At 42.9% G+C, this 24,992-nt stretch overlaps 1 protein-coding gene across 1 annotated transcript in view; it reads right to left on the reverse strand.

The window, feature by feature from the left end:
• The window catches only part of LOC123755253 (immunoglobulin superfamily DCC subclass member 3), a 132,737-nt gene that overhangs the window by 9,621 nt on the left and 98,124 nt on the right, over nucleotides 1-24,992 (reverse strand). The window contains 1 exon segment of the mRNA XM_069328178.1: nucleotides 16,569-16,717. Coding sequence (XP_069184279.1) covers nucleotides 16,569-16,717 — 149 coding nt within the window.

Raw genomic sequence — 24,992 nt, forward strand, 5'->3', positions numbered from 1 at the left:
CTCATGAGAAACTCTCCAGACACAAAGCAAAACGCTTTAAAAGAGACCAACGTCGTCTATGCCTTCAAATGCCCTCGTGGGGACTGTAAGCTCCAAAAAACCCAGTATATAGGCAAGACAACAACATCTCTTTCTAGGCGTTTAACGATGCATAAGCAACAGGGCTCCATTAAGGAACATATAATCTCTTCCCACAACCAAACCATCGCCAGAGAAATCCTAGTAAACAACACAGAAATCATCGATAGATACAGCGATAGCAGACGGCTTGACGTTTGCGAGGCACTACACATTAAGAAGTCAACACCAGCAATCAACAGCCAATTAATGCACAACTATATTCTACCCACCTCAAGACTCCGCTCCAATATAGAAGCATCAAGAAATATGGACCAATAGGCTTTCTACAATCACTTCCATTCAATACCCATTGTTTCGTGTTCTGTCTTGTGTTGATGAATTTAATACCCTATTAATACCACCTCACCCCATCCACCTCACTCAAATGTAGATATAAACAAATCGGAGATGTGTAAGTTCTATTCAGTTGTGTATGTGTAAACTAAAGTCTTTGAAAATGTAATAAGTTTTACGAAACGCGCTCAAGTGTCGCGTCAGACTAGAAATAAAAATGAATTTTGGAGAATTGATTTTTGAATTACCACCAGCATTGAAAAGAAATGTACGAAAGATTGAGAAAATTCGTGTTAGAATTATTAATCTTTCTTTTTCGGTCATATTTAATAATATATGTCTACAGGAAAGACTGCTACCAAAATATACTAATATATATATATATATATTATTAAATATGACCGAAAAAGTAAGATTAATAATTCTAACACGAATTTTCTCAATCTTTCGTACATTACGCTTCACTGTTGGAGGTAAATCAAAAATCGAGGCAACTACAGAAGCACCATACTGTCCCCCGAGCTTAAAGCGGCAGCTAAAAGCCTTCGTGAGAACAAGGAGATAGTTGTCAGGAGAGGTGACAAGTCGCCAATATATGTCATTCTTAAAAAAGACGAATATCTGGCGAAAATGAACATCATACTCTCTGACCAAACTAAGTTCCAAAGGGTAACGAAGGACACTACAGCCGAATTAAAAGCAAAGGTCAACAAACTGATCGAAACTGTAAACGCCAAGAAATCCGGACTCCACCTGCCAAAGATCATTGGGGAATATAAACCTGGATATGCGTATGGAAATGTCAAGGCGCACAAGCCTGGAAACCCACTTCGGCCAATCATTAGCCAGATACCCACACCCACGTACAGACTGGCAAAGCGACTCAACGGCCTGCTGACTCCTTATGTTCCTTGCGCCTTCAGGCTGAAGTCTCCAAAGGAATTTGTGGACTTACTGCGGGGCACACGGGCCACAGGGATAAGAGCCTCGTTGGACGTAGAATCGCTGTTTACCAACGTACCTGTGGACGAGACAATCGGAATGATAGCCGACAGAGTGTATCGTGATCCAGCCTGTACTCCTCTTGACATGCCAGAAAGTATTCTGAGGAAACTACTCCAAGCTTGTACTAAAGAGGCACCCTTCGTGAGCCCGGATGGGCACATGTATAAGCAAGTAGATGGGGTCGCCATGGGTTCTCCCCTAGGTGTCCTGTTTGCAAACTTCTACATGGGTACCATCGAGCAAAAAGTCTTAGTCGACATGAACTTGAAACCGGCCATATACTGCAGGTATGTTGACGACATTTTTACACAGGTACCTGATGTCAGACATCTGCAGGAGCTGAAGGAGGCATTTGAGCAGAGTTCCGTGCTGCGTTTCACTTACGAGACGGAAAAGGATGGGAAGCTGCCTTTTCTAGATGTAACAGTCATGGAAAAGGGCGGAGGTTTCCACACTGCAGTCTACACTAAGGAAACAAACATAGGAATGTGCCTAAATGCCAACAGCGACTGCCCTGACAGGTACAAGAGGAGTGTTGTTAACGCATACGTCGACCGTGCTCTCAGCCACAGCTCAGAATGGAAGCAAGTCGACGAAGAACTCTGTAGGGTAAGGCAGGTCCTAGTCAATAACGGCTTCTCCAATGGTTTCATCGAAGACATCATAAGAAGGAAAGTGAAAAGCCATGCAACCTCTGAAGAGACAACTAACACAACACCTATACCCCCTATTAGACTATTTTACAGGAACTTCTTTTCCACAGCTCATAAAACGGAGGAAAGGGTCCTGAAAGATATTGTTAATAGAAACGTTATCCCTACAGACAAAAATCAGAGGATACAACTGACGATTTACTATAAAACCAGAAAAACGGCCAGCCTACTCATGAGAAACTCTCCAGACACAAAACAGAACGCTTTAAAAGAGACTAATGTCGTCTATGCCTTCAAATGCCCACTTGGGGACTGTAAGCTCCAAAAAACCCAGTATATAGGCAAGACAACAACATCTCTTTCTAGGCGTTTAACGATGCATAAGCAACAGGGCTCCATTAAGGAACATATAATCTCTTCCCATAACCAAACCATCGCCAGAGAAATCCTAGTAAACAACACAGAAATCATCGATAGATACAGCGATAGCAGGTGGCTTGACGTTTGCGAGGCACTACACATCAAGAAGTCAACACCAGCAATCAACAGCCAATTATTGCACAACTCTATTCTACCCACCTCAAGACTCCGCTCCAATATAGAAGCATCAAGAAATATGGACCAATAGGCTTTCTACAAACACTTCTATTCAATACCCATTGTTTCTGTTCTGTCTTGTGTTGATACTTTTAATACCCTATTAATATCCCCTCTTGTTCTGTCTTGTGTTAATGCCACATCACCCCTCCCACCTCACTCAAATGTAGATATAAAATCAGAGATACGTTCTAATCAGTTGTGTATTTGTGAAGTCTTTGAAAATGTAATAAGTTTTACGAAACGCGCCCGTGTCGCGTCAGACTAGAAATAAAAATGAATTTTGGAGAAGTGATTTTTGATTTACCTCCAACAGTGAAGCGTAATGTACGAAAGATTGAGAAAATTCGTGTTAGAATTATTAATGTTACTTTTTCGGTCATATTTAATAATATATGTCTACAGGAAAGACTGCTACCAAAATATACTAATATATATATATATATATATATATATATATATATATATATATATATATATATATATATATATATATATATATATATATATATATATATTAATTATTGGCTGATGCCGCATTCAGTATTTACACAAACTGAAGTCTGAAATCACTGATAATGCAATATTTAGAATCCTGGAAGCCCCCTACATAAAATATTTGCACTACTGGAAGCCTGGAACCCCCTGAACACACAGAGTCTGCACTACTGGGGAGACTGTGAACCTTCCAAACACTCCTTACGAACATCTTAAACCTTCCTTACGTTCCCTATCAACTCTCACCCCTCACCTCAGCTCCCCCTCTCTCTCTCTCATCCCTTCACCCCTCTCACAGAGAGAGAGAGAGAGAGAGAGAGAGAGAGAGAGAGAGAGAGAGAGAGAGAGAGAGAGAGAGAGAGAGAGAGAGAGAGAGAGAGAGAGAGAGAGAGAGAGAGAGAGAGAGAGAGAGAGAGAGAGAGAGAGAGAGAGAGAGAGAGAGAGAGAGAGAGAGAGAGAGAGAGAGAGAGAGAGAGAGAGAGAGAGAGAGAGAGAGAGAGAGAGAGAGAGAGAGAGAGAGAGAGACGTACAAGGCTCCATGACCAATATTTGGGTGCCGGAAGATGACAAATGGATCAAGAATACCGAGGTCCAAATAAATCGAATCAAGCGAGCGTCAAATAAATCGAGAGTCAAATAAATCAAAATAGTGTTGCTCCACTGCTGAGTTGATACAGCTGCAACCAGCAATTTAACCTCCACAACAATCAACAATTTGTGGACTCTCAGCCTTGCACATTCGCAGGCCACGCGGGGCACACTACACGGAGCTAGTATAGATGTCGCTTGCTGTATATTCCTAATTGGAAGCCTGAAGACCCTGTTAATACAATAATTAGAAGCCTGGAAGCCGTGTACATACAATATTTGCACTACTGGAAGCCTGGAAGACATAGACATACACTTTTCACTTCTGGAAGCCCCTGGAAAACAGTTTTTAAGCTACTGGAAGCCCCTGGAAAACAGTTTTTAAGCTACTGGAAGCCCCTGGAAAAACAGTTTTTAATCTACTGGATGCCTGGAAGCCTGGGAAATTACATCGTTTGCACTACTGGAAGCCGCGACAACCGGTTTTTAAATTACTAAACTCCTGGAAGCCCTCTCGACTACAGTGTTTGCAGTAGTGGCAGCCTGGAAGCCCTGGAGGGTGCTTGCACTACTGGAAACCTGAGAACATTCCAAACACTCCTTATGAAGAACCTAAACATTCCTTGCAAATATCTTCAACATTCTCAACGTTTCTTCTGATCAAGACAGCGAATCACTCGCTATTTTCCCCTCTTGTCCAAGACTTTGTCAAGGAAAAAGAAAGAGATGGTGGGGGTGGGTGGGTGTTGTTAAAGGGAGGGGTGAGGGGAGGAGGGGGGGTGTGGGGGGAGAAGGGGGTCCTCTGGTGTGTTTGGGGGGGTTGGGGAGGGAGGAATACTATCAGAGGAAAGCGCCAGGCCATTACGACTATATAGCACTTGGAAAGGATCAGGAAAAGGGTTTCTGAAGGGTACGTCAGAGGGGTCAAGATGGTATTACATGAAGGGGAAAAGGGGAGCAGGCGTCGCTATTGTTTTTTCCCCTCGCCCCCTTTGTGTCCCCTCTGGCCTACAACACAACTCCCCCCTCACCCCCCCTCTCTTCCCCAACACCTGGTCTTGTGTTGCACGTATATTCGACTTTGTTTCTGGTGCAGAGTTGTGCTTTTTGTGTGTGTGTTTATCCAGGCGTGTGTTTGGTTTTCTATTGTGTGTTCTGATGTGTGTGTGTGTGTGTGTGTGTGTGTGTGTGTGTGTGTGTGTGTGTGTGTGTGTGTGTGTGTGTGTGTGTGTGTGTGTGTGTGCGTGTGTGTGCGTGTGTGTGTGTGTGTGTGTGTGTGTGCGTGCGTGCGTGCGTGCGTGTGTTTTAGCCTTTTCATTTTGCATAGGCGAGCTAAATTTTCTGTGGGCTGAGTTTCACTCTTTAGTGAATCACAGTTCCCTAAAATCACTGAATAAATGTTTCGTTTTTCCTCCAATTTCCATCTATGACCTTCTTGTTCTGCTGTTTGACATTCTCAAGTCATTTGTTCAGTAAAACCTCCGAAGGATCTTGTATGTCTCGATTATGTTATAACTTCATTGAAAGGCACTAACTTTTTTCTTTTCAGGCTAGGCCTTCACACCGTCGCTGCATTATCTACTGCTGGTATGACGTACGTGACATACACTTTCTTGAGCTTGGCATCTGTGTAAGTCTTGTTTGTGGTCTTAACCAGTCTACAGTCTATGGTAGCATCTGTTTAGCATCTTAGCATCTTAACCAGTCTATGGCAGCATCTGTTTGAGATGCTGCCATAGCCATAGCCATTCTAGGTCCACCGGTGGTCTGAGCCAAAATAGATCTGGCCCGTGGTCTAAGCCAGTTTAAATCTTAGTAAGAATCCTGGTCAGTTCAGTTTTGAGTCAGTTAAACTCTGATAAAATCCCTCTCTCGACATTAACTCCATAAGAGGGTGATAAATTTTCTGAGTTTGCCACCCACTTTTCTTTTATAGAAAATCTCTCTTATAAGAGTTTTCCCTTATATATATATATATATATATATATATATATATATATATATATATATATATATATATATATATATATATATATATATTAAAGTTAAGAAGTTACATGAGACACTACAAGAGTCAACTTTTTTGTTAACTTTTGTGGTGCGTCATCATGTTAATTGATAACTTTTTTATCAACCACTCAATTGTGTTCGTATCAATTACAATTGTCGTAGATACTTGATGGTTGAGAGGGATGATTGTGCTGCGTGAAACAATGCAATTTTGCCGGGTTGATGGCACTCTCTCGGTGCCAAAAAAAAAAAACTAACAATTCTAGCAATCCTCTCTACTCCTGCCCATAACAGTATAGGTTTACAGCGAACCAGGCGTGCTCGCTCTGACAGGATGAGGGATTGGACCCGTCCGCTGCATGTCACGGTGGATGATTGGATAGGTTTACTGTGTGTGTGTGTCAAGGTGAAGGATTGGACAGGCGGGATTGTTTTGTCAAGGGGGATGGATTGGGTCTGTGGATTGTTTGTCAAGGTGATGGATTGGATACGTGGATTGTTTGTCAAGGTGATGGATTGGACAGATGGCTAATTTATCAAGGTGATGGACTGGACACGGAACTGTGTGTCCTGTGTGAAGGATTGGACTCAGGATTGTGTCCCAGCGAAGGATTGAACTCAGGATTGTGTCACAGCGAAGGATTGGATCCAGAACTGTGTCAAAGTGAAGGATTGAACTGGGAACATTGTCACAGCGAAGGATTGGACTCAGAATTGTGTCACAGCGAAGGATTGAACTTGGAAAAGTTGTATACTCTTTTAAAATAAAATATAGAGCAGGAAAACAAATAATTGAATTCCAACACACACACACAAAAAAAAACTGATTCTCCGGCGAATAATTCAGAAAATCTCACCACTGATGCGATAGAGCCGTGAGTTGATGGACTGACCATCAAGTCTGTCCATCACATGTCAAGTCTGACTCAGACCAATCAACTGGAAGCTTCTCAGTTCTACTTCAGTAATTGATTACAATGAGCATTAGGGAAGCTCATTTCCCTAATGAGCTAAGCATTGGCTATGGACAAGGTTCTAAAATAATTATCTATTCCTCTTCTTTCTTCTACTTCTTTCTTCTACTTCTTTCTTCTACTTCTTTTTCTTCCTGTTCCTATTTTTTTTCTAAGTAAATGTAATTCTGGCGACTTGGTCGTACGTCTGAACAGCCTAAACTTTTATTGGTATAAAAGCACATATGTGTGTACATAATTTAGCCTAAGATAGCGTTACCTTGAGGGTTACCTTGAGGTGCTTTCGGGGCTTAGCGTCGTCGCGGCCCGGTCGTCGACTAGGCCTCCTAGTTGCTGGACTGATCAACCAGCGTGTTAGACGCGGCTGCTCGCAGCCTGACGTATGAGTCGCAGCCTGGTTGATCAGGTATCCTTTGGAGCGTATATAAGGTTTATGATTGATACTGTAGGCTTTTACCCATGTGTGCCTCTTTACGTATGTCTGCTTTCCTTGCGCATGTCTGCTTCCCCTACACAAATCTACCTCCTCACACCCTATCTACGTGTCAACAGTTAAGCTCGTGAAGTTTGTATGGTTCTAGCCGAAACCGTCTTCTTCGCTTTCCCTTTCAAGCTAAACCTTTTTAATATTGCATACTAAGCACACAAACACTTTGGCAGGTAAACTGCCAAAAATTTGGAAGACGGCTAATGTAGTCCCGATATACAAGAAGGGGGATAGACAGGAGGTACTGTACTACAGGCCAGTGGCCCTAACTTGCATGCCATGCAAGTTGATGGAAAAGATTGTGTGATAAAAGCTTGTGGAACATCTGGAGCGAAAGAACTTTGTAACACAGCATCAGCATGGGTTCAGGGATGGCAAGTTCTGCCTCACGGGATTTATTGAATTCTATGACCGGGTAACAAAAATCAGGCAAGAAAGAGAGAGGTGGGCAGGCTGCATATTTTTTAATTGCCAGAAAGCCTGTGACACAGTACCACATAAGAGACTAGAGCACAAACTGGAGATGCAGGCAGGAGTTAAGTGGAAGGAACTCCACTGGATAAGGGAGTACCTAAGCAACAGAAGACAGCGAGTAACGGTGAGAGGTGAGGTCTCGGAGTGGCGAGGCTTCACCAGTGGAGTCCCGCAGGGATCAGTCCTTGGACCTATACTGTTTCTGATATATGTAAATGATCTCCCAGAGGGTATAGACTCGTTCCTCTTAATGTTTGCTGATGATGCAAAAATTATGAGGAGGATTAAAACAGAAGATAGTATAAGGCTACAAGATGACCTAAACAAACTGAACTTTTTCAGCGTCAGAATACACACACACACACACACACACACACACACACACACACACACACACACACACACACACACACACACACACATACATACACACACACACACACACACACACACACACACACACACACACACACACATACATACATACACACACACACACACACACACACACACACACACACACACACACACACACACACACACACACACATACACATACACACACACACACACACACACACACACACACACACACACACACACACACACACACACACACACACACACACACACACACACACATACACACACACACACACACACACACACACACACACACACACACACACACACACACACAAATACACATCGCAGTTGGTACATCTGGATATCGCAAGTCGTGATATCACAATTCGTGTTAAATCTATATGAAATGGTATATCTGTATATTCCATAGTTGGTGTGTTATCTGATCCAAGAACGCATACAGGTTGTATGTCGCGTTCGGCGGGAGGCTCTCTGTGCAGGGGCCTGAAGTTCTGTGTATGAATGTGTGAGAGCGAGAGAGAGAGGAGAGCAAGGGAGCGGCGGTGGTGGTGGATGGGTTTTGAGGGAGGATAGGGGAAAGGGAGAGGGAGGTGGGAGGGAAACAGGAAGGGAGGGAAGAAGGTAGGGGGGGGGATTGGGAGGGGAATGAGGGAGACAGAGAGGGAGGGGAATGGAGAAGGAGTTTGACATTGAGGGAGGAGGTTAGAAAGAGAGGAGGGAGAGAGGAGAAGGAGGGAGAGAGAGAGAGATGAAGGGAGAGGGGGAAGGAGAGAAAGAGAGAGAGAGAGAGGGAGAGAGGTGTTACGAACCAAGCATATACCTCATTTCTCATCATGTTAAAATAGTCATAATAACACATTCATCACCTCTGATATTGCTATGAGGTGTGATGAATAACATAACTGAGTAATTGCAATAAATTACCACATTACGTCCAGTGCATACGTACTGTTATATCTATTGTATTACTTGTGTTTCAATTATGCTAATGTATTGCAGTACTGTATTTTATTGTATGAGAGTATCAGTGTAGCAGAGCTGTACCTGTGATCACGTATTAGACGGGTCCTGGACAGGATCAGTGGTGTATGGGGGATCACTGTTACCAACTGTGTATCGTCATACATTAACTATTGTTTAGTTAATGAGAAACATAAGTAATGGGGATGTTGTCCCAGCGTCTGAAATATGACACACACTTGTGTTTAATAGTGTTTAGGAGTGTTCATATCTTAGTTTAGAAGTGTATGGTGGTTAAGATATCTTGCCAGTCGTGTTTGGTATACATGTTAATGATTGCTGAGCCATTTTCCTGTTTTCCAATGTGGTCATCAGCCAAATAGTAATCAATAGGTGATTAACTGTGTACTACACACACAGAGATCACACTAACGTGATGCATCAAATGAACAAATCCACAAGGGCCGTGACGAGGATTCGAACCTGCGTCCGGGTGCATCCCAGACACTGCCTTAATCGACACCATCCCAGACACTGTCGTAGCTCAGTTGATTAAGGCAGTGTCTGGGATGCACCCGGACGCAGGTTCGAATCCTCGTCACGGCCCTTGTGGATTTGTTCATTTAACTGTGTACTATATTTATTATTTTGAGGTGCTATCACAGAGTAAACTGGTGTGTGCCCATTTTAACCACAGTTGTTTTGACTTGATAAACCCTAGATATTATTGACGTGTGAGAGGCTAATGAGATTATGATTAACTGTGACGGGAGCAGGAGCCGAGCTCAAGCTGCGTAGTCATAACAAGAGGGAAGGAGGGAGAGAGGGATGAAGATAGAGAGAGGGAGAGAGGGATAAAGAGGGAGAGAGAAAGAGGGATTAAGGGAGAGACTAAGAGGGAGGCATGATCCACTGCGCTCTTAGCCAAGCAAGCCACACAGAACTGATTTACAACCCACGGAGCTAACTGGCTTGAAAATTCCTGGCAAGGCGACCCAACCCCAGAGCTGGCATCGACCTCCTCTTTGGCCGGCTGTGGTTTCTTTTTTATCTTAACAACAAAAGCAGAAATCAGAAAATCATTTAAAAATTTTTAAGGCATTGGTCCACCTTCAAACCTCTAATCAATTATCAACCTTAGGCAGGCGATGAGTCACAATAACGTGGCTGAAGTATGTTGACCAGACCACACACTAGAAGTTGAAGGGACGACGACGTTTCGGTCCGTCCTGGACCATTCTCAATTATCGACCTTTATAAGCTAACCTGACAGGCGAGTTTATTAGGAAGCGTAAATCATCCTGGGAGTGAACATACAGGCGAAGAACATAAGAACATAAGAACATAAGAACAAAGGTAACGGCAAAAGGCCTATTAGCCCATACGAGGCAGCTCCTATTTATAACCACCCAATCCCACTCATATACATGTCCATCCTACGTTTGAAACAATCGAGGGACCCCCACCTCCACCACGTTACGCGGTAATTGGTTCCACAAATCAATAGCAGCAGCAGCATGTACAACACCTCGCAATAGCAGAGAAAATCTGCTGGGTTGTTCATCCTGTCACTTGTACCCAGACGCAGATGGAACTCACTCCCCGTAACTGGTATACTACGTCTTAGTTTAATTAATTCAGCCTGATTTCCTTAAATTCATACGCCTATTTGTAGGTATATCCATACAATTCATACGAATAATTCGAGGTATATCCACACAATTCATACACATATTCGTAGGTATTTCTCATACAGTTCATCCACAAGTTCATATTCAGGACGAGTTGTGATCCATTTATACCACACCAGAGGTCTGTAAATCCACCAGCTATTGTTATTTGGTTATGAAATCCACACAAATCCTCCAGGTTTTCCACATGGATCATGAAATCCACACAAATCAACACCGCCAATATTACATAAATTGGGTTTCGAAACCGCTCGTCCCTCCCTCCCCCCCCCTCCCAACACAGAGAACACAGAGTGCCATAACCTGGATTACCTGTGGCACTGATACCTGTGGCACTGTTACCTGCCCAGGTGTGAGCCAAGGCTCAGCTATTGAGCCCAAGAGACACCTGTGCACTGAGGGATCTTAATGAGAGCACTCTCCTTCCCTATATAGGTAAATGGTGGGTTTATACGCTCTCATGCATCTGGGGTCCACTGGCTGACATGAGAGAGAGAGAGAGAGAGAGAGAGAGAGAGGAAGGGAGAGAGAGAGGGAGAGAGAGAGAGAGAGAGAGAGAGAGAGAGAGAGAGAGAGAGAGAGAGAGAGAGAGAGAGAGAGAGAGAGAGAGAGAGAGAGAGAGAGAGAGAGAGAGAGAGGGAGGGAGAGGAAGAGAGAGAGATTGAAAGAGGGGAGAGAGAATGACAGAGAGAGGCAGACAAGCTGCTTAACTACTCCACGTGAACCGCTTGTTTCAACTATTGAAATCTCCGAAGGTGGCCCTACTAATTATCATCATTACAGCACTTAAAGAAATCAACTGAACCCCCTAGGATTTTTTTTTTGGAGGGAGGGGGGGGGGGGGATGGTGTTGGGGTGTAAGGCCTATTCGTCTCTGGACGGGTTATTAAGGCTACCTTAATAGCTGAGAAGTTGGGTACACCTCTCAGTGTATATACACCAAGAAGCTGGGTATACCTCTCAGTGTATATACACAAAGGAGCTGGGTATACACCAAGAAGCTGGGTATACACCAAGAAGCTGGGTATACACCAAGAAGCTGGGTATACACCTCTCAGTGTATATACACCAAGATGCTGGGTATACCTCTCAGTGTATATACACCAAGATGCTGGGTATACCTCTCAGTGTATATACACCAAGAAGCTGGGTATACACCTCTCAGTGTATATACACCAAGATGCTGGGTATACCTCTCAGTGTATATACACCAAGAAGCTGGGTATACACCTCTCAGTGTATATACACCAAGATGCTGGGTACACCTCTCAGTGTATATACACCAAGATGCTGGGTACACCTCTCTGTGTATATACACCAAGATGCTGGGTACACCTCTCAGTGTATATACACCAAGAAGCTGGGTATACACCTCTCAGTGTATATACACCAAGATGCTGGGTATACCTCTCAGTGTATATACACAAAGAAGCTGGGTATACACCAAGAAGCTGGGTACACCTCTCAGTGTATATACACCAAGAAGCTGGGTATACACCTCTCAGTGTATATACACCAAGATGCTGGGTACACCTTTCAGTGTATATACCCCAAGATGCTGGGTATACACCTCTCAGTGTATATACACCAAGATGCTGGGTACACCTCTCAGTGTATATATACACCAAGCAAGCTGGGTATACCTCATAGTGTATATAAACCAAGATGCTGGGTATACCTCTCAGTGAATATACACCAAGATGCTGGGTATACCTCTCAGTGTATATACACTAAGAAGCTGGGTATACACCTCTCAGTGTATATACACGAAGAAGCTGGGTACACCTCTCAGTGTATATACACCAAGAAGCTGGGTACACCTCTCAGTGTATATACACCAAGATGCTGGGTATACACCTCTCAGTGTATATACACCAAGATGCTGGGTATACACCTCTCAGTGTATATACACCAAGATGCTGGGTACACCTCTCAGTGTATATACACCAAGAAGCTGGGTACACCTCTCAGTGTATATACACCAAGAAGCTGGGTACACCTCTCAGTGTATATACACCAAGAAGCAGGGTACACCTCTCAGTGTATATACACCAAGATGCTGGGTACACCTCTCAGTGTATATACACCAAAATGCTGGGTTCACCTCTCAGTGTATATACACCAAGATGCTGGGTACACCTCTCAGTGTATATACACCAAGAAGCAGGATACACCTCTCAGTGTATATACACCAAGATGCTGGGTACACCTCTCAGTGTATATACACCAAGAAACTGGGTACACCTCTCAGTGTATATACACCAAGAAGCAGGGTACACCTCTCAGTGTATATACACCAAGAAGCTGGGGTATACCTCTCAGTGTATATACACCAAGATGCTGGGTATACACCTCTCAGTGTATATACACCAAGAAACTGGGTACATCTCTCAGTATATATATCCTTGACGGAGTGAATCCTACGTCTCTGGGCTTTAAGACCTGTGACCTCATTTGATCATTAAGCGTTGCAACCCGCTCTCGCATAAGACAGCACATATATGACTTACTGCTTATAGTCACTATTTCACTTATGAATAAGTACATATGTGACATATTCCAAGTCATATTTTTTTCAAGGCACTAACTTTTACTCTCAGTTTTATTAAACAATAAATATTTTATACAAAATTTGACAAAATCCTGAGTTACTTTACAATTTATTTCAATATTTTAGTTTTGTTTTATTATTTTTATAAAACTGTAATATTAATATAGGTATAGGTTCAGTACTAATTGCAATATCTTAACATACTAAGAAGGTTAGGTTAGGTTGTGGTTTTCTATTCAGCTTTTCATGATAAACTCAAATATTCACAATAAATTAGTATGTCACATATACACTTATTCATAAGCAAGATATTGACTATAAGCAAGTGCGAGAACGGGTTGGCAAATACACCCGTAACTGATTTAGACATAAGGTCATTCGACTCAATAGACCTAACAGTTAAGGAAGAGTTCGCCTGTGTCTACTGAATTATTGTTTTAAGATTGTAAAAAGGTAACAGATCTGGGTAACAATCGCGAGTCCCATGTTAACAATCGTTCATATAGGACTTCAGAACAACGTGAATTATCTAACATACCCTTAGATTATAGCTTCTTAAAATATAAGAGAGATAGCCACTCATATATGAATTATTCGAAGTATAACTGAATTGTCTATTGGTCCATCTTCAACAGCTTTAAAGAGTGTTTAATCAAATAAATGTAACTTTTTACAGTGTCAAACAAAGTTCTTTTATCGCAATAATTATCTGTAAAACGTAACTCAAATTTGGAGTGTGTGATCTGATGTGGAAGTCATTTGTACCTTCAACTCAACTTTAAATTCTTTCAAAAGTTTTATCATGGCATTTTGAAAGCCTTTAAAAAAAAAAAAAAAAAAAAAAGATATGTAGGTATTTAATAACGCGTTTTCATTCCTATTTTCCTCATTATAAAATCATGACTCAGACTCACGTTCGTAATATGAGAGAGAAAGAGAGAGAGAGAGAGAGAGAGAGAGAGAGAGAGAGAGAGAGAGAGAGAGAGAGAGAGAGAGAGAGAGAGAGAGAGAGAGAGAGAGAGAGAGAGAGAGAAGGAAGAAGCATAAATGAAACAATGAAAGACATTCAGGCACACTAACTAACATACATGAGACATATAGACAAATATATCTATATATATATATATATGTCGTACCTAGTAGCCAGAACGCACTTCTCACCCTACTATGCAAGGCCCGATTTGCCTAATAAGCCAAGTTTTCCTGAATTAATATATTTTCTCTAATTTTTTTCTTATGAAATGAAAAAGCTACCCATTTCATTGTGTATGAGGTCAATTTTTTTTTATTGAGTTAAAATTAAAGTAGATATATGACCGAACCTAACCAACCCTACCTAACCTAACCTAACCTATCTTTATAGATTAGGTTGGGTTATGTGGCAGAAAAAGTTAGGTTAGGTTAGGTTAGGTAGGTTAGGTAGTCGAAAAACAATTAATTCATGGAAACTTGGCTTATTAGGCAAATCGGGCCTTGCATAGTAGGCTGAGAAGTGCGATCTGGCTACTAGGTACGACATATATATATATATATATATATATGTCGTACCTAGTAGCCAGAACGCACTTTTTGGCCTACTATGCAAGTCCCGATTTGCCTAATAAGCCAAGTTTTCCTGAATTAATATATTTTCTCTAATTTTTTTCTTTTGAAATGATAAAGCTACCCATTTCATTATGTATGAGGTCAATTTTTTTTTATTGGAGTTAAAATTAACGTAGATATATGACCGAACCTAACCAACCCTACCTAACCTAACCTAACCTATATTTATAGGTAAGGTTAGGTTAGGTAGCCAAAAAAAGCTAGGTTAGGTTAGGTTAGGTAGGTTAGGTAGACGAAAAAACATTAATTCATGAAAACTTGGCTTATTAGGCAAATCGGGCCTTGAATAGTAGGCTGAGAAGTGCGTTCTGGCTATTAGGTACGACATATATATATATATATATATATATATATATATATATATATATATATATATATATATATATATATATATATACATACATATATATATATATATATATATATATATATATATATATATATATATATATATATATATATATATATATATATATATATGTCGTACCTAGTAGCCAGAACTCACTTTTTGGCCTACTATTCAAGGCCCGATTTGCCTAATAAGCCAAGTTTTCCTGAATTAATATATTTTTTCTAATTTTTTTCTTATGAAATGATAAAGCTACCCATTTCATTATGTATGAGGTCAATTTTTTTTTATTGAAGTTAAAATTAACGTAGATATATAACCGAACCTAACAAACCCTACCTAACCTAACCTAACCTATCTTTATAGGTTAGGTTTGGTTAGGTAGCCGAAAAAGTTAGGTTAGGTTAGGTTAGGTAGGTTAGGTAGTCGAAAAACAATTAATTCATGAAAACTTGGCTTATTAGGCAAATCGGGCCTTGCATAGTAGGCTGAGAAGTGCGTTCTGGCTACTAGGTACGACATATATATATATATATGTCGTACCTAGTAGCCAGAATGCACTTCTCGGCCTACTACTTAAATATATAAAATTTAAATAGATACTCATTGAGGAACTGATAGAGCGAAGCAGTGATAGATTGAGACAGTGATAGAGCAAGACAGTGATAGATCGAGGCAGTGATTGATAGAGAGAGGTGGAGACAGACATACAGAACAGACAGGAACTTCACTCTGGATGATGTCAGAAATTGAGTCAGGTATAGACAGACACAGAGATAGAGACAGAGAAAGGTAGAGACGGAGATAGAGACAGAGGCAGAGAGAGACAGAAGAGACAGATAGAGACACAGATAGATAGAGACAGGAGAGACAGATAGAGACAGGAGAGACAGATAGAGACAGGAGAGACAGATAGAAACACAGATAGATAGAGACAGAGCCAGATAGAGACAGAAGAGACAGATAGAGACACAGATAGATAGAACCAGAGCCAGATAGAGACAGAAGAGACAAATAGAGACACAGATAGATAGAGACAGAGCCAGATAGAGACAGAAGAGACAGATAAAGACACAGATAAAGACACAGATAGATAGAACCAGAGCCAGATAGAGACAGAAGAGACAGATAGAGACACAGATAGACAGAGACAGATCCAGATAGAGACAGAAGAGCCAGATAGAGACACAGACAGATAGAGACAGAGCCAGATAGAGACACAGACAGATAGAGACAGAGCCAGATAGAGACACAGACAGATAGAGACAGAGCCAGATAGAGACAGATAGAGACACAGATAGACAGAGACAGAGACAGCCACTCACCCTGCAGGACGAAGACGGACACGAGGGCCGGACTGAGGCCCTCAGGTTGACACGTGTAGTTACCGGCGTCTTGAGGCGTCATACTGGTGAGAGACAGTCGGGCGCTAGCTCTCGGTCCCTCCTGAGCCACATGTAGACTCACGCCGCCCCTGAGGAAGCAGAGACTCTCTTACATCATGAAGAAGGGAGGCTAACCCAGGCTCTGGGGGTAGCAGACAATGGCTTAGTCTAAATGTCTTAAATTAAGGGTTGTTGGGCTTCATTACCATTCACACTACAATGCTCCTTCGAAGGGGATTTAGTCAGGGTTCGAGTCCCGGCCAGAAGGGGAGGGACTGGGCGCCAATCCCTAACTGTTTGCCTCTGTTCATCCAGCAGTAATTGGGTATACCTGGATGTAAATCAATTTGCGGGATGTGTTCCAGGTAAACTTAGTAGGGATAAGGATTAACATTAGCTATGGGAAGGGACAGCTCTCAGCCTGGTAACAGGAGTCAGAGGTCGTCTACTCCTGTAACCACCTGTGTAAAAAAAAAAAAATGCCTTGGAAACCTGGAATGTCTGTTTTGATTAAATGGTCTGATGCACGCGTGTGTGTGTGTTTACTAGTTGTGTTTTTACGGGGGTTGAGCTTTGCTCTTTCGGCCCGCCTCTCAACTGTCAATCAACTGTTTTACTAACTACTTTTTTTTTTTTTTTTTTTTTTTTTTTTTTCCACACCACACACACACACACCCCCCAGGAAGCAGCCCGTGACAGCTGACTAACTCCCAGGTACCTATTTACTGCTAGGTAACAGGGGCATTCAGGGTGAAAGAAACTTTGCCCATTTGTTTCTGCCACGTGCGGGAATCGAACCCGCGCCACAGAATTACGAATCCTGCGCGCTATCCACCAGGCTACGAGGCCCCCCCCCGTACTCACCTAATTGTACTCACCTAATTGTGCTTGCGGGGGTTGAGCTCTGGCTCTTTGGTCCCGCCTCTCAACCGTCAATCAACTGGTGTACAGATTCCTGAGCCTATTGGGCTCTATCATATCTACATTTGAAACTGTGTATGGAGTCAGCCTCCACCACATCACTTCCTAATGCATTCCATTTACTAACTACTCTGACACTGAAAAAGTTCTTTCTAACGTCTCTGTGGCTCATTTGGGTACTCAGCTTCCACCTGTGTCCCCTTGTTCGCGTCCCACCAGTGTTGAATAGTTCATCCTTGTTTACCCGGTCGATTCCCCTGAGGATTTTGTAGGTTGTGATCATGTCCCAACTTACTCTTCTGTCTTCCAGTGTCGTGAGGTGCATTTCCCGTAGCCTTTCCTCATAACTCATGCCTCTTAGTTCTGGGACTAGTCTAGTAGCATACCTTTGGACTTTTTCCAGCTTCGTCTTGTGCTTGACAAGGTACGGGCTCCATGCTGGGGCCGCATACTCCAGGATTGGTCTTACATATGTGGTGTACAAGATTCTGAATGATTCCTTACACAGGTTCCTGAACGCCGTTCTGATGTTAGCCAGCCTCGCATATGCCGCAGACGTTATTCTCTTTATGTGGGCTTCAGGAGACAGGTTTGGTGTGATATCAACTCCTAGATCTTTCTCTCTGTCTGTTTCATTAAGTACTTCATCTCCTATTCTGTATCCTGTGCCTGGCCTCCTGTTTCCACTGCCTAGTTTCATTACTTTGCATTTACTCGGGTTGAACTTCAACAGCCATTTGTTGGACCATTCACTCAGTCTATCCAGGTCATCTTGTAGCCTCCTACTATCATCCTCTGTTTCAATCCTCCTCATAATTTTTGCATCGTCGGCAAACATTGAGAGGAACGAATCTATACCCTCTGGGAGATCATTTACATATACCAGAAACAGTATAGATCCAAGGACTGACCCCTGCGGGACTCCACTTGTGACGTCTCGCCAATCTGAGACCTCACCCCTCACACAGACTCGTTGTCTCCTGTTGCTTAGGTATTCCTCTATCCACCGGAGTACCTTCCCTCTCACTCCAGCCTGCATCTCCAACTTTCGCACTAGCCTCTTGTGTGGCATTGTATCAAAGGCTTTCTAACAATCCAAAAATATGCAGTCTGCCCACCCTTCTCTTTCTTGCCTTATTTTTGTTGCCTGGTCGTAGAATTCAAGTAACCCTGTGAGGCAGGACCTGCCATCCCTGAACCCATGTTGATGCTGTGTTACAAAGTTCCTTCGCTCCAGATGCTCCACTAGTTTTTTTCGCACAATCTTCTCCATCAGCTTGCATGGTATGCAGGTTAGGGACACTGGCCTGTAGTTCAGTGCCTCCTGTCTATCCCCTTTCTTGTATATCGGGACTACGTTAGCTGCTTTCCAAATATCTGGCAGTTCCCCTGTTGCCAGTGATTTGTTATACACTATGGAGAGTGGTAGGCTCAGTTCTCTTGCTCCTTCCTTTAGAACCCAAGGGGAGATTCCATCTGGGCCTATAGCCTTCGTCACGTCCAACTCTAGTAAACACTTCCTTACTTCCCCACTGGTAATCTCAAACTCTTCCAGTGGTTCCTGGTTAGCTATTCCCTCACTTACCTCTGGAATTTCTCCTTGTTCTAAGGTGAAGACCTCCTGGAATTTCTTATTCAATTCCTCACACACTTCCTTGTCATTTGTAGTGAATCCTTCCGCCCCTATCCTTAATCTCATAACCTGTTCCTTTACTGTTGTTTTTCTCCTAATGTGGCTATGCAACAATTTAGGCTGAGTCTTTGCCTTGCTTGCGATGTCATTTTCGTATTGTCTTTCTGCCTCTCTTCTCATCCTAACATATTCATTCCTGGCATTCTGGTATCTTTCTCTGCTCTCCAGTGTCCTGTTATTCCTATAGTTTCTCCATGCCCTTTTACTTTGCTGCTTAGCTAGCCTACATCTTTGATTAAACCATGGGTTTCTCATCTTCATTTCTCTGTTTTCCTTTTGGACTGGGACAAACTTGTTTGCTGCGTCCTTGCACTTCTGCGTGATGTAATCCATCATATCTTGGGCCGTCTTTCCCCTGAGCTCTGTTTCCCATGCTATATCTGTTAGGAATTTTCTTATCCCCTCATAGTTTCCCTTTCGGTATGCTAACCTTTTGGTTTCGGTATCCCTCCTCGAGTTCAATAACCCTTCTTCAATCAAGTATTCAAACACCAGTACACTGTGGTCGCTCATTCCTACTGGGTCCTCAAAACCGATTTCTCTTATGTCGGAGTCGTTCAGAGTGAAGACTAGGTCGAGTCTCGCTGGTTCGTCATTGCCTCTCATCCTTGTGGGTTCTCCGACATGCTGGGTTAAAAAGTTGCTTGTCACCACCTCCAATAGTTTGGCTCTCCACGTATCCTCGCCTCCATGTGGTTCCTTGTTCTCCCAGTCAATCTTTCCGTGATTGAAGTCGCCCATGATGAGCAGGTGGGATCTATTTCTACAGGCAGCAGAGGCTGCCCTCTCAATTATAGTGTTAACTGCCTTGTTGTTGTTTTCATACTCTTGACTGGGTCTCCTGTCATTTGGTGGAGGGTTGTATATTACTGCTACTACTATCCCGTGTGTGTGTGTGTGTGTGTGTGTGTGTGTGTGTGTGTGTGTGTGTGTGTGTGTGTGTGTGTGTGTGTGTGTGTTGTACCTTATGGCCAAATGATACTACTCTTTTGGTGGCTAATAGATCAATTTGTATACATAGTCAAATGATTGTTGTGTGTGTACTCACCTAATTCTACTCACCTAATTGTGCTTGCGGGGGTTGAGCGCTGGCTCTTTGGTTCCGCCTCTCAACCGTCAATCAACAGGTGTACAGATTCCTGAGCCTACTGGGCTCTATCATATCTACATTTGAAACTGTGTATGGAGTCAGCCTACACCATATCACTGCCTAATGCATTCCATCTGTTAACTACCATGACACTAAACAAATTCGTTCTGATGTCTGTGGCTCATATGGGTACTAAGCTTCCACCTGTGTTTCCTTGTTTGTGTTCCATCCTTGTTAATTAGTCTGTCTTTGTCCACCTTGTCAATTTCTCTGAGAATTTTGAAGGTGATCATGTCTTCCCTAACTCATCTGTCTTTCAGGGACGTGAGGTTTAATTCCCGTAGCTATTTCCTCATAATTCATATCTTTCAGCTCTGGAACTAGTCTGGTGGCATGCCTCTGAATCTTCTCTAATATTGTCTTGTGTTTAACTAGGCGGACTCCAGGCTGGAGCTGCATACTCCAGGATTAGTCTGACATATGTGGTATACAAGGTGCTGAACGATTCCTTACAGAAGTTTCTAAAGGCAGTTCTTATGCTGGCCAATCTAGCATACGCCACTGATGATGTCCAGTTGATGTGGGCTTCTAGAGACAGGTTAGGTGTGATGTCAACCCCGAGATCTTTCTCTCTACTTGACTCTGGAAGGATTTCACCTCCTAGATGGTACTTTATGTTTGGCCTCCTGTGCCCTTTATCTAGTTTCACTACTTTACACTTACCAGAGTTAAACTTTAGTAGCCCTTACCTAGACTATTCCTCCAGTTTATTCAGGTGATAAGGCGCCGACAGCTGAGTGGATAGCGCTTCGGATTCATAGTCCTGAGGTTCCGGGTTCGATCCGCGGTGGAGGTGGAAACAAATTGGCAGAGTTTCTTTCACCCTAAGGCTCCTGTTCACTTAGCAGTAAATAGGTACCTGGGGGTTAGACAGCTGCTACGGGCTGCTTCCAGGGGTGAGTAACAAATAGGAGGCCTGGTCGAGGACCGGGCCGCGGGGACGCTAAGCCCCGAAATCATCTCAAGAAGGTCGTCCTGTAGTCTAGTTCTTCCTCTGTCTTAATTTTTCTCATAAATTATGCATCATCAGCAAACATTGAGAGGATTTACCATCCCTGAACCCATGCTGGTAGTGTGCTATAAAGCTCCTTGTCGCCAAATGTTTTACGGGTGTTTTCCTCACGATCTTCACAACCACCTAGCATGGTATACATGTTGGGGAACTGGCCTGTAGTTCAGTACCTCTTGTCTGTCATCTTTTTTATATACAGCTATTGGGATTACATTAGCTATCTTCCAGCTTTCCAGTAGGTCTCCTTTTTCCAGTGACCTGTTATACACCATCGAGAGTGGAACATTTAGTGTTTCTGCACCTTCTTTTAGTATCCACAGTGAGATTCTGTCAGGCCCAACCTTTGCCTTTGTCACATTCAGCTCCAACAGATTCCTTTTGACCTCATCATTGGTGAGCTGAAATTCCTCCAAAGTTGCTTGGTTTACTGCCTCTTCTCTTAGTACAGGGGCTTCTCCTTGCTCTATTGTGAAGACCTGGAATATCTTGTTGAATTCATCACACACCTTCTTATCATTCTGTGTATCTGAACTCCCCTTTTCTCAGTTTCATCATTTGTTCCTTCACTGTTGTTTTCCTCTTGATGTGGCTGTGGAGCAGTTTTGGTTGGTTGTGTGTGTGTGTGTGTGTATTCACCTATTAGTGCACACCTATTTGTGCCTACAAGATCGATCTTTGACTCTTGGATCCCGCCTTTCTAGCCATCGGATGTTTACAGCAATGACTGGTCCTATTTCCTTATCATATCTAGTTTTAAAATTATGAATAGATTTTGCTTCCACAACCTGCTCCTTAATAAGTGCATTCCATTTTTCCACTACTCTCACGCTAAAAGAAAACTTCCTAACATCTCTGTGACTCATCTGAGTTTCCAGCTTCTACCCATGTCCCCTCGTTCTGTTACTATTCCGTGTGAACATTTCGTCTATTTCCACTCTATCAATTCCCCTGAGTATTTTATACGTTCCTATCATATTCCCCCTATCCCTTCTTTTTTTCGGGTGTCGTAAGGTTCAGTCCTTCAGGCGCTCTTCATAACCCATCCCTCGTAACTCTGGGATAAGCCTCGTCGCAAACTTCTGAATCTTTTCCAGTTTCCTTATGTGTTTCTTCAGGAAGGGATTCCATGATGAGGCGGCATACTCTAAGACTGGTCTCACGTAGGCAGTGTAAAGCGCCCTAAATGCCTCCTTACTTAGGTTTCTGAATGAAGTTCTAACTTTTGCCAGTGTAGAGTACGCTGCTGTCGTTATCCTATTTTTATGTGCCTCAGGAGATAGATTAGGTGTTACGTCCACTCCCAGATCTCTTTTTCGAATCGTCACAGGTAGGCAGTTTCCCTTCATTGTGTACTGTCCCTTTAGTCTCCAATCACCTAATACCATTTCCATAACTTTACATTTGCTTGTGTTGAAATCCAGTAGCCATTTCCCTGACCATCTCTGGAACCTGTTCAAGTCCTCTTGGAGGATCCTAAAATCCTCATCTGTCACAACTCTTCTCATTAACTTTGCGTCATCCGCAAACATCGACATGTAGGATTCTACGCCTGTAAACATGTCGTTAACATATACAAGAAATAGAATTGGTCCCAGCACCGATCCTTGTGGTACTCCACTTGTTACTGTTCGCCAGTCCGACTTCTCGCCCCTTACCGTAACTCTTTGGCTCCTTCCTGTTAGGTAGTTCTTCACCTATGCTAGGGCCATTACGCTTTCTCCTGTCTGCCTCTCAAGTTTGTATAGCAGTCTCATGTGCAGTACTGTATCAATGGCCTCCTGGCAGTCTAGAAATATGCAGTCTGCCCAGCCTTCTCTGTCCTGCCTTATCCTTGTTATGATGTCATAGAATTCCAAAAGGTTTGTTAGGCATGATTTCCCTGTCCAGAACCCATGTTGGTGTGTGCGTGTGTGCGTGTGTGTGTGTGTGTGTTTGTGTGTGTGTGTGTGTGTGTGTGTGTGTGTGTGTGTGTGTGTGTGTGTGTGTGTGTGTGTGTGTGTGTGTGTTAAGTTAGATGAGATTAGGATATGACAAGATACGATAGGTTAGGTTTGTTAATGCTCAGAATAGGATAAGTTAGGTTAGGCTAGGATAAGTTTAGATAAGGTAGGATTAGTTTAGATTAGGATTAATCTTAACTAATTAGGATTAGTTAGGTTTGGTGCCTAGATTCATTCACTCGTGGTTAAAGAAAACCCTTGAACAGATTATGCCGGACACGCAGCTCAATACTTCGATAATCTGACGCTCAATACAAATGGATTCACAGCACAGGAAACTTGACTCTGTCATTTAGGCGCCTGAGAGAGAGAGAGAGGGAGAGAGAGAGAGAGAGAGAGAGAGAGAGAGAGAGAGAGAGAGAGAGAGAGAGAGAGAGAGAGAGAGAGAGAGAGAGAGAGAGAGAGAGAGAGAGAGAGAGAGAGAGAGAGAGAGAGAGAGACAGAGAGAAAGAGAGAGAGAGAGATATACACCACCATCACAATAATTCCTACATCACACAAATACTTTTCCTCTAAATCTCAAATTACCAAACACAGACTGAAGCCTGAAATTAAGAGCCTTCATGCACTCATCAGTATATGATTTAGCTTTCACGAACGTGCAATCACCATGCAGCTGTTGCAATTGCAGCTACTGGAACAATCATGTAGTAATCAGGCCGAATAATTGACTGCAAAGTGATTAGAGTGTCTGATCCGCTAATTGGTAATTATTAACTCATTAGGGACTCTGTCATAATGATATGAAAGATATGTTGGTGTTAAGTGCAGCAGTTAGGAGTCCCGCGTGGCTATAATGACATCATTGTTTACTCTAGTTGAGTTGTTTGAGTTAATTGGTTGTTATTGTTATTTATTTGGCGAGGTTTTAATTTGGCGAAGGAGTCGCTTGGCGGTTCCATCACGGTGGCGATTGACGCAGTGTTGATTGATGTGTGTTGACTCCTCCACGGGCTCACCATAGCCCGTGCTACTTGGAACTTTGTTCCAGGTAGCAAATCTTTAACAACAACAAATAACTCCTCCCACGTGTACACAGCGAGAGAACACATCTCCCACGTGTACACGGTGAGAGAACACATCTCCCACGTGTACACAGCATGAGAACACATTTCCCACGTGTACACAGCATGAGAACACATCTCCCACGTGTACACAGCATGAGAACACATCTCCCACGTGTACACGGTGAGAGAACACATCTCCCACGTGTACACAGCGAGAGAACACATCTCCCACGTGTACACAGCGAGAGAACACATCTCCCACGTGTACACAGCATGAGAACACATTTCCCACGTGTACACGGTGAGAGAACACATCTCCCACGTGTACACGGTGAGAGAACACATCTCCCACGTGTACACGGTGAGAGAACACATCTCCCACGTGTACACAGTGAGAGAACACATTTCCCACGTGTACACAGCGAGAGAACACATCTCCCACGTGTACACAGCATGAGAACACATTTCCCACGTGTACACGGTGAGAGAACACATCTCCCACGTGTACACGGTGAGAGAACACATCTCCCACGTGTACACGGTGAGAGAACACATCTCCCACGTGTACACAGTGAGAGAAC

Source organism: Procambarus clarkii, chromosome 20 (genome assembly GCF_040958095.1).
Source record: "Procambarus clarkii isolate CNS0578487 chromosome 20, FALCON_Pclarkii_2.0, whole genome shotgun sequence".
NCBI lineage: Eukaryota > Metazoa > Arthropoda > Malacostraca > Decapoda > Cambaridae > Procambarus > Procambarus clarkii.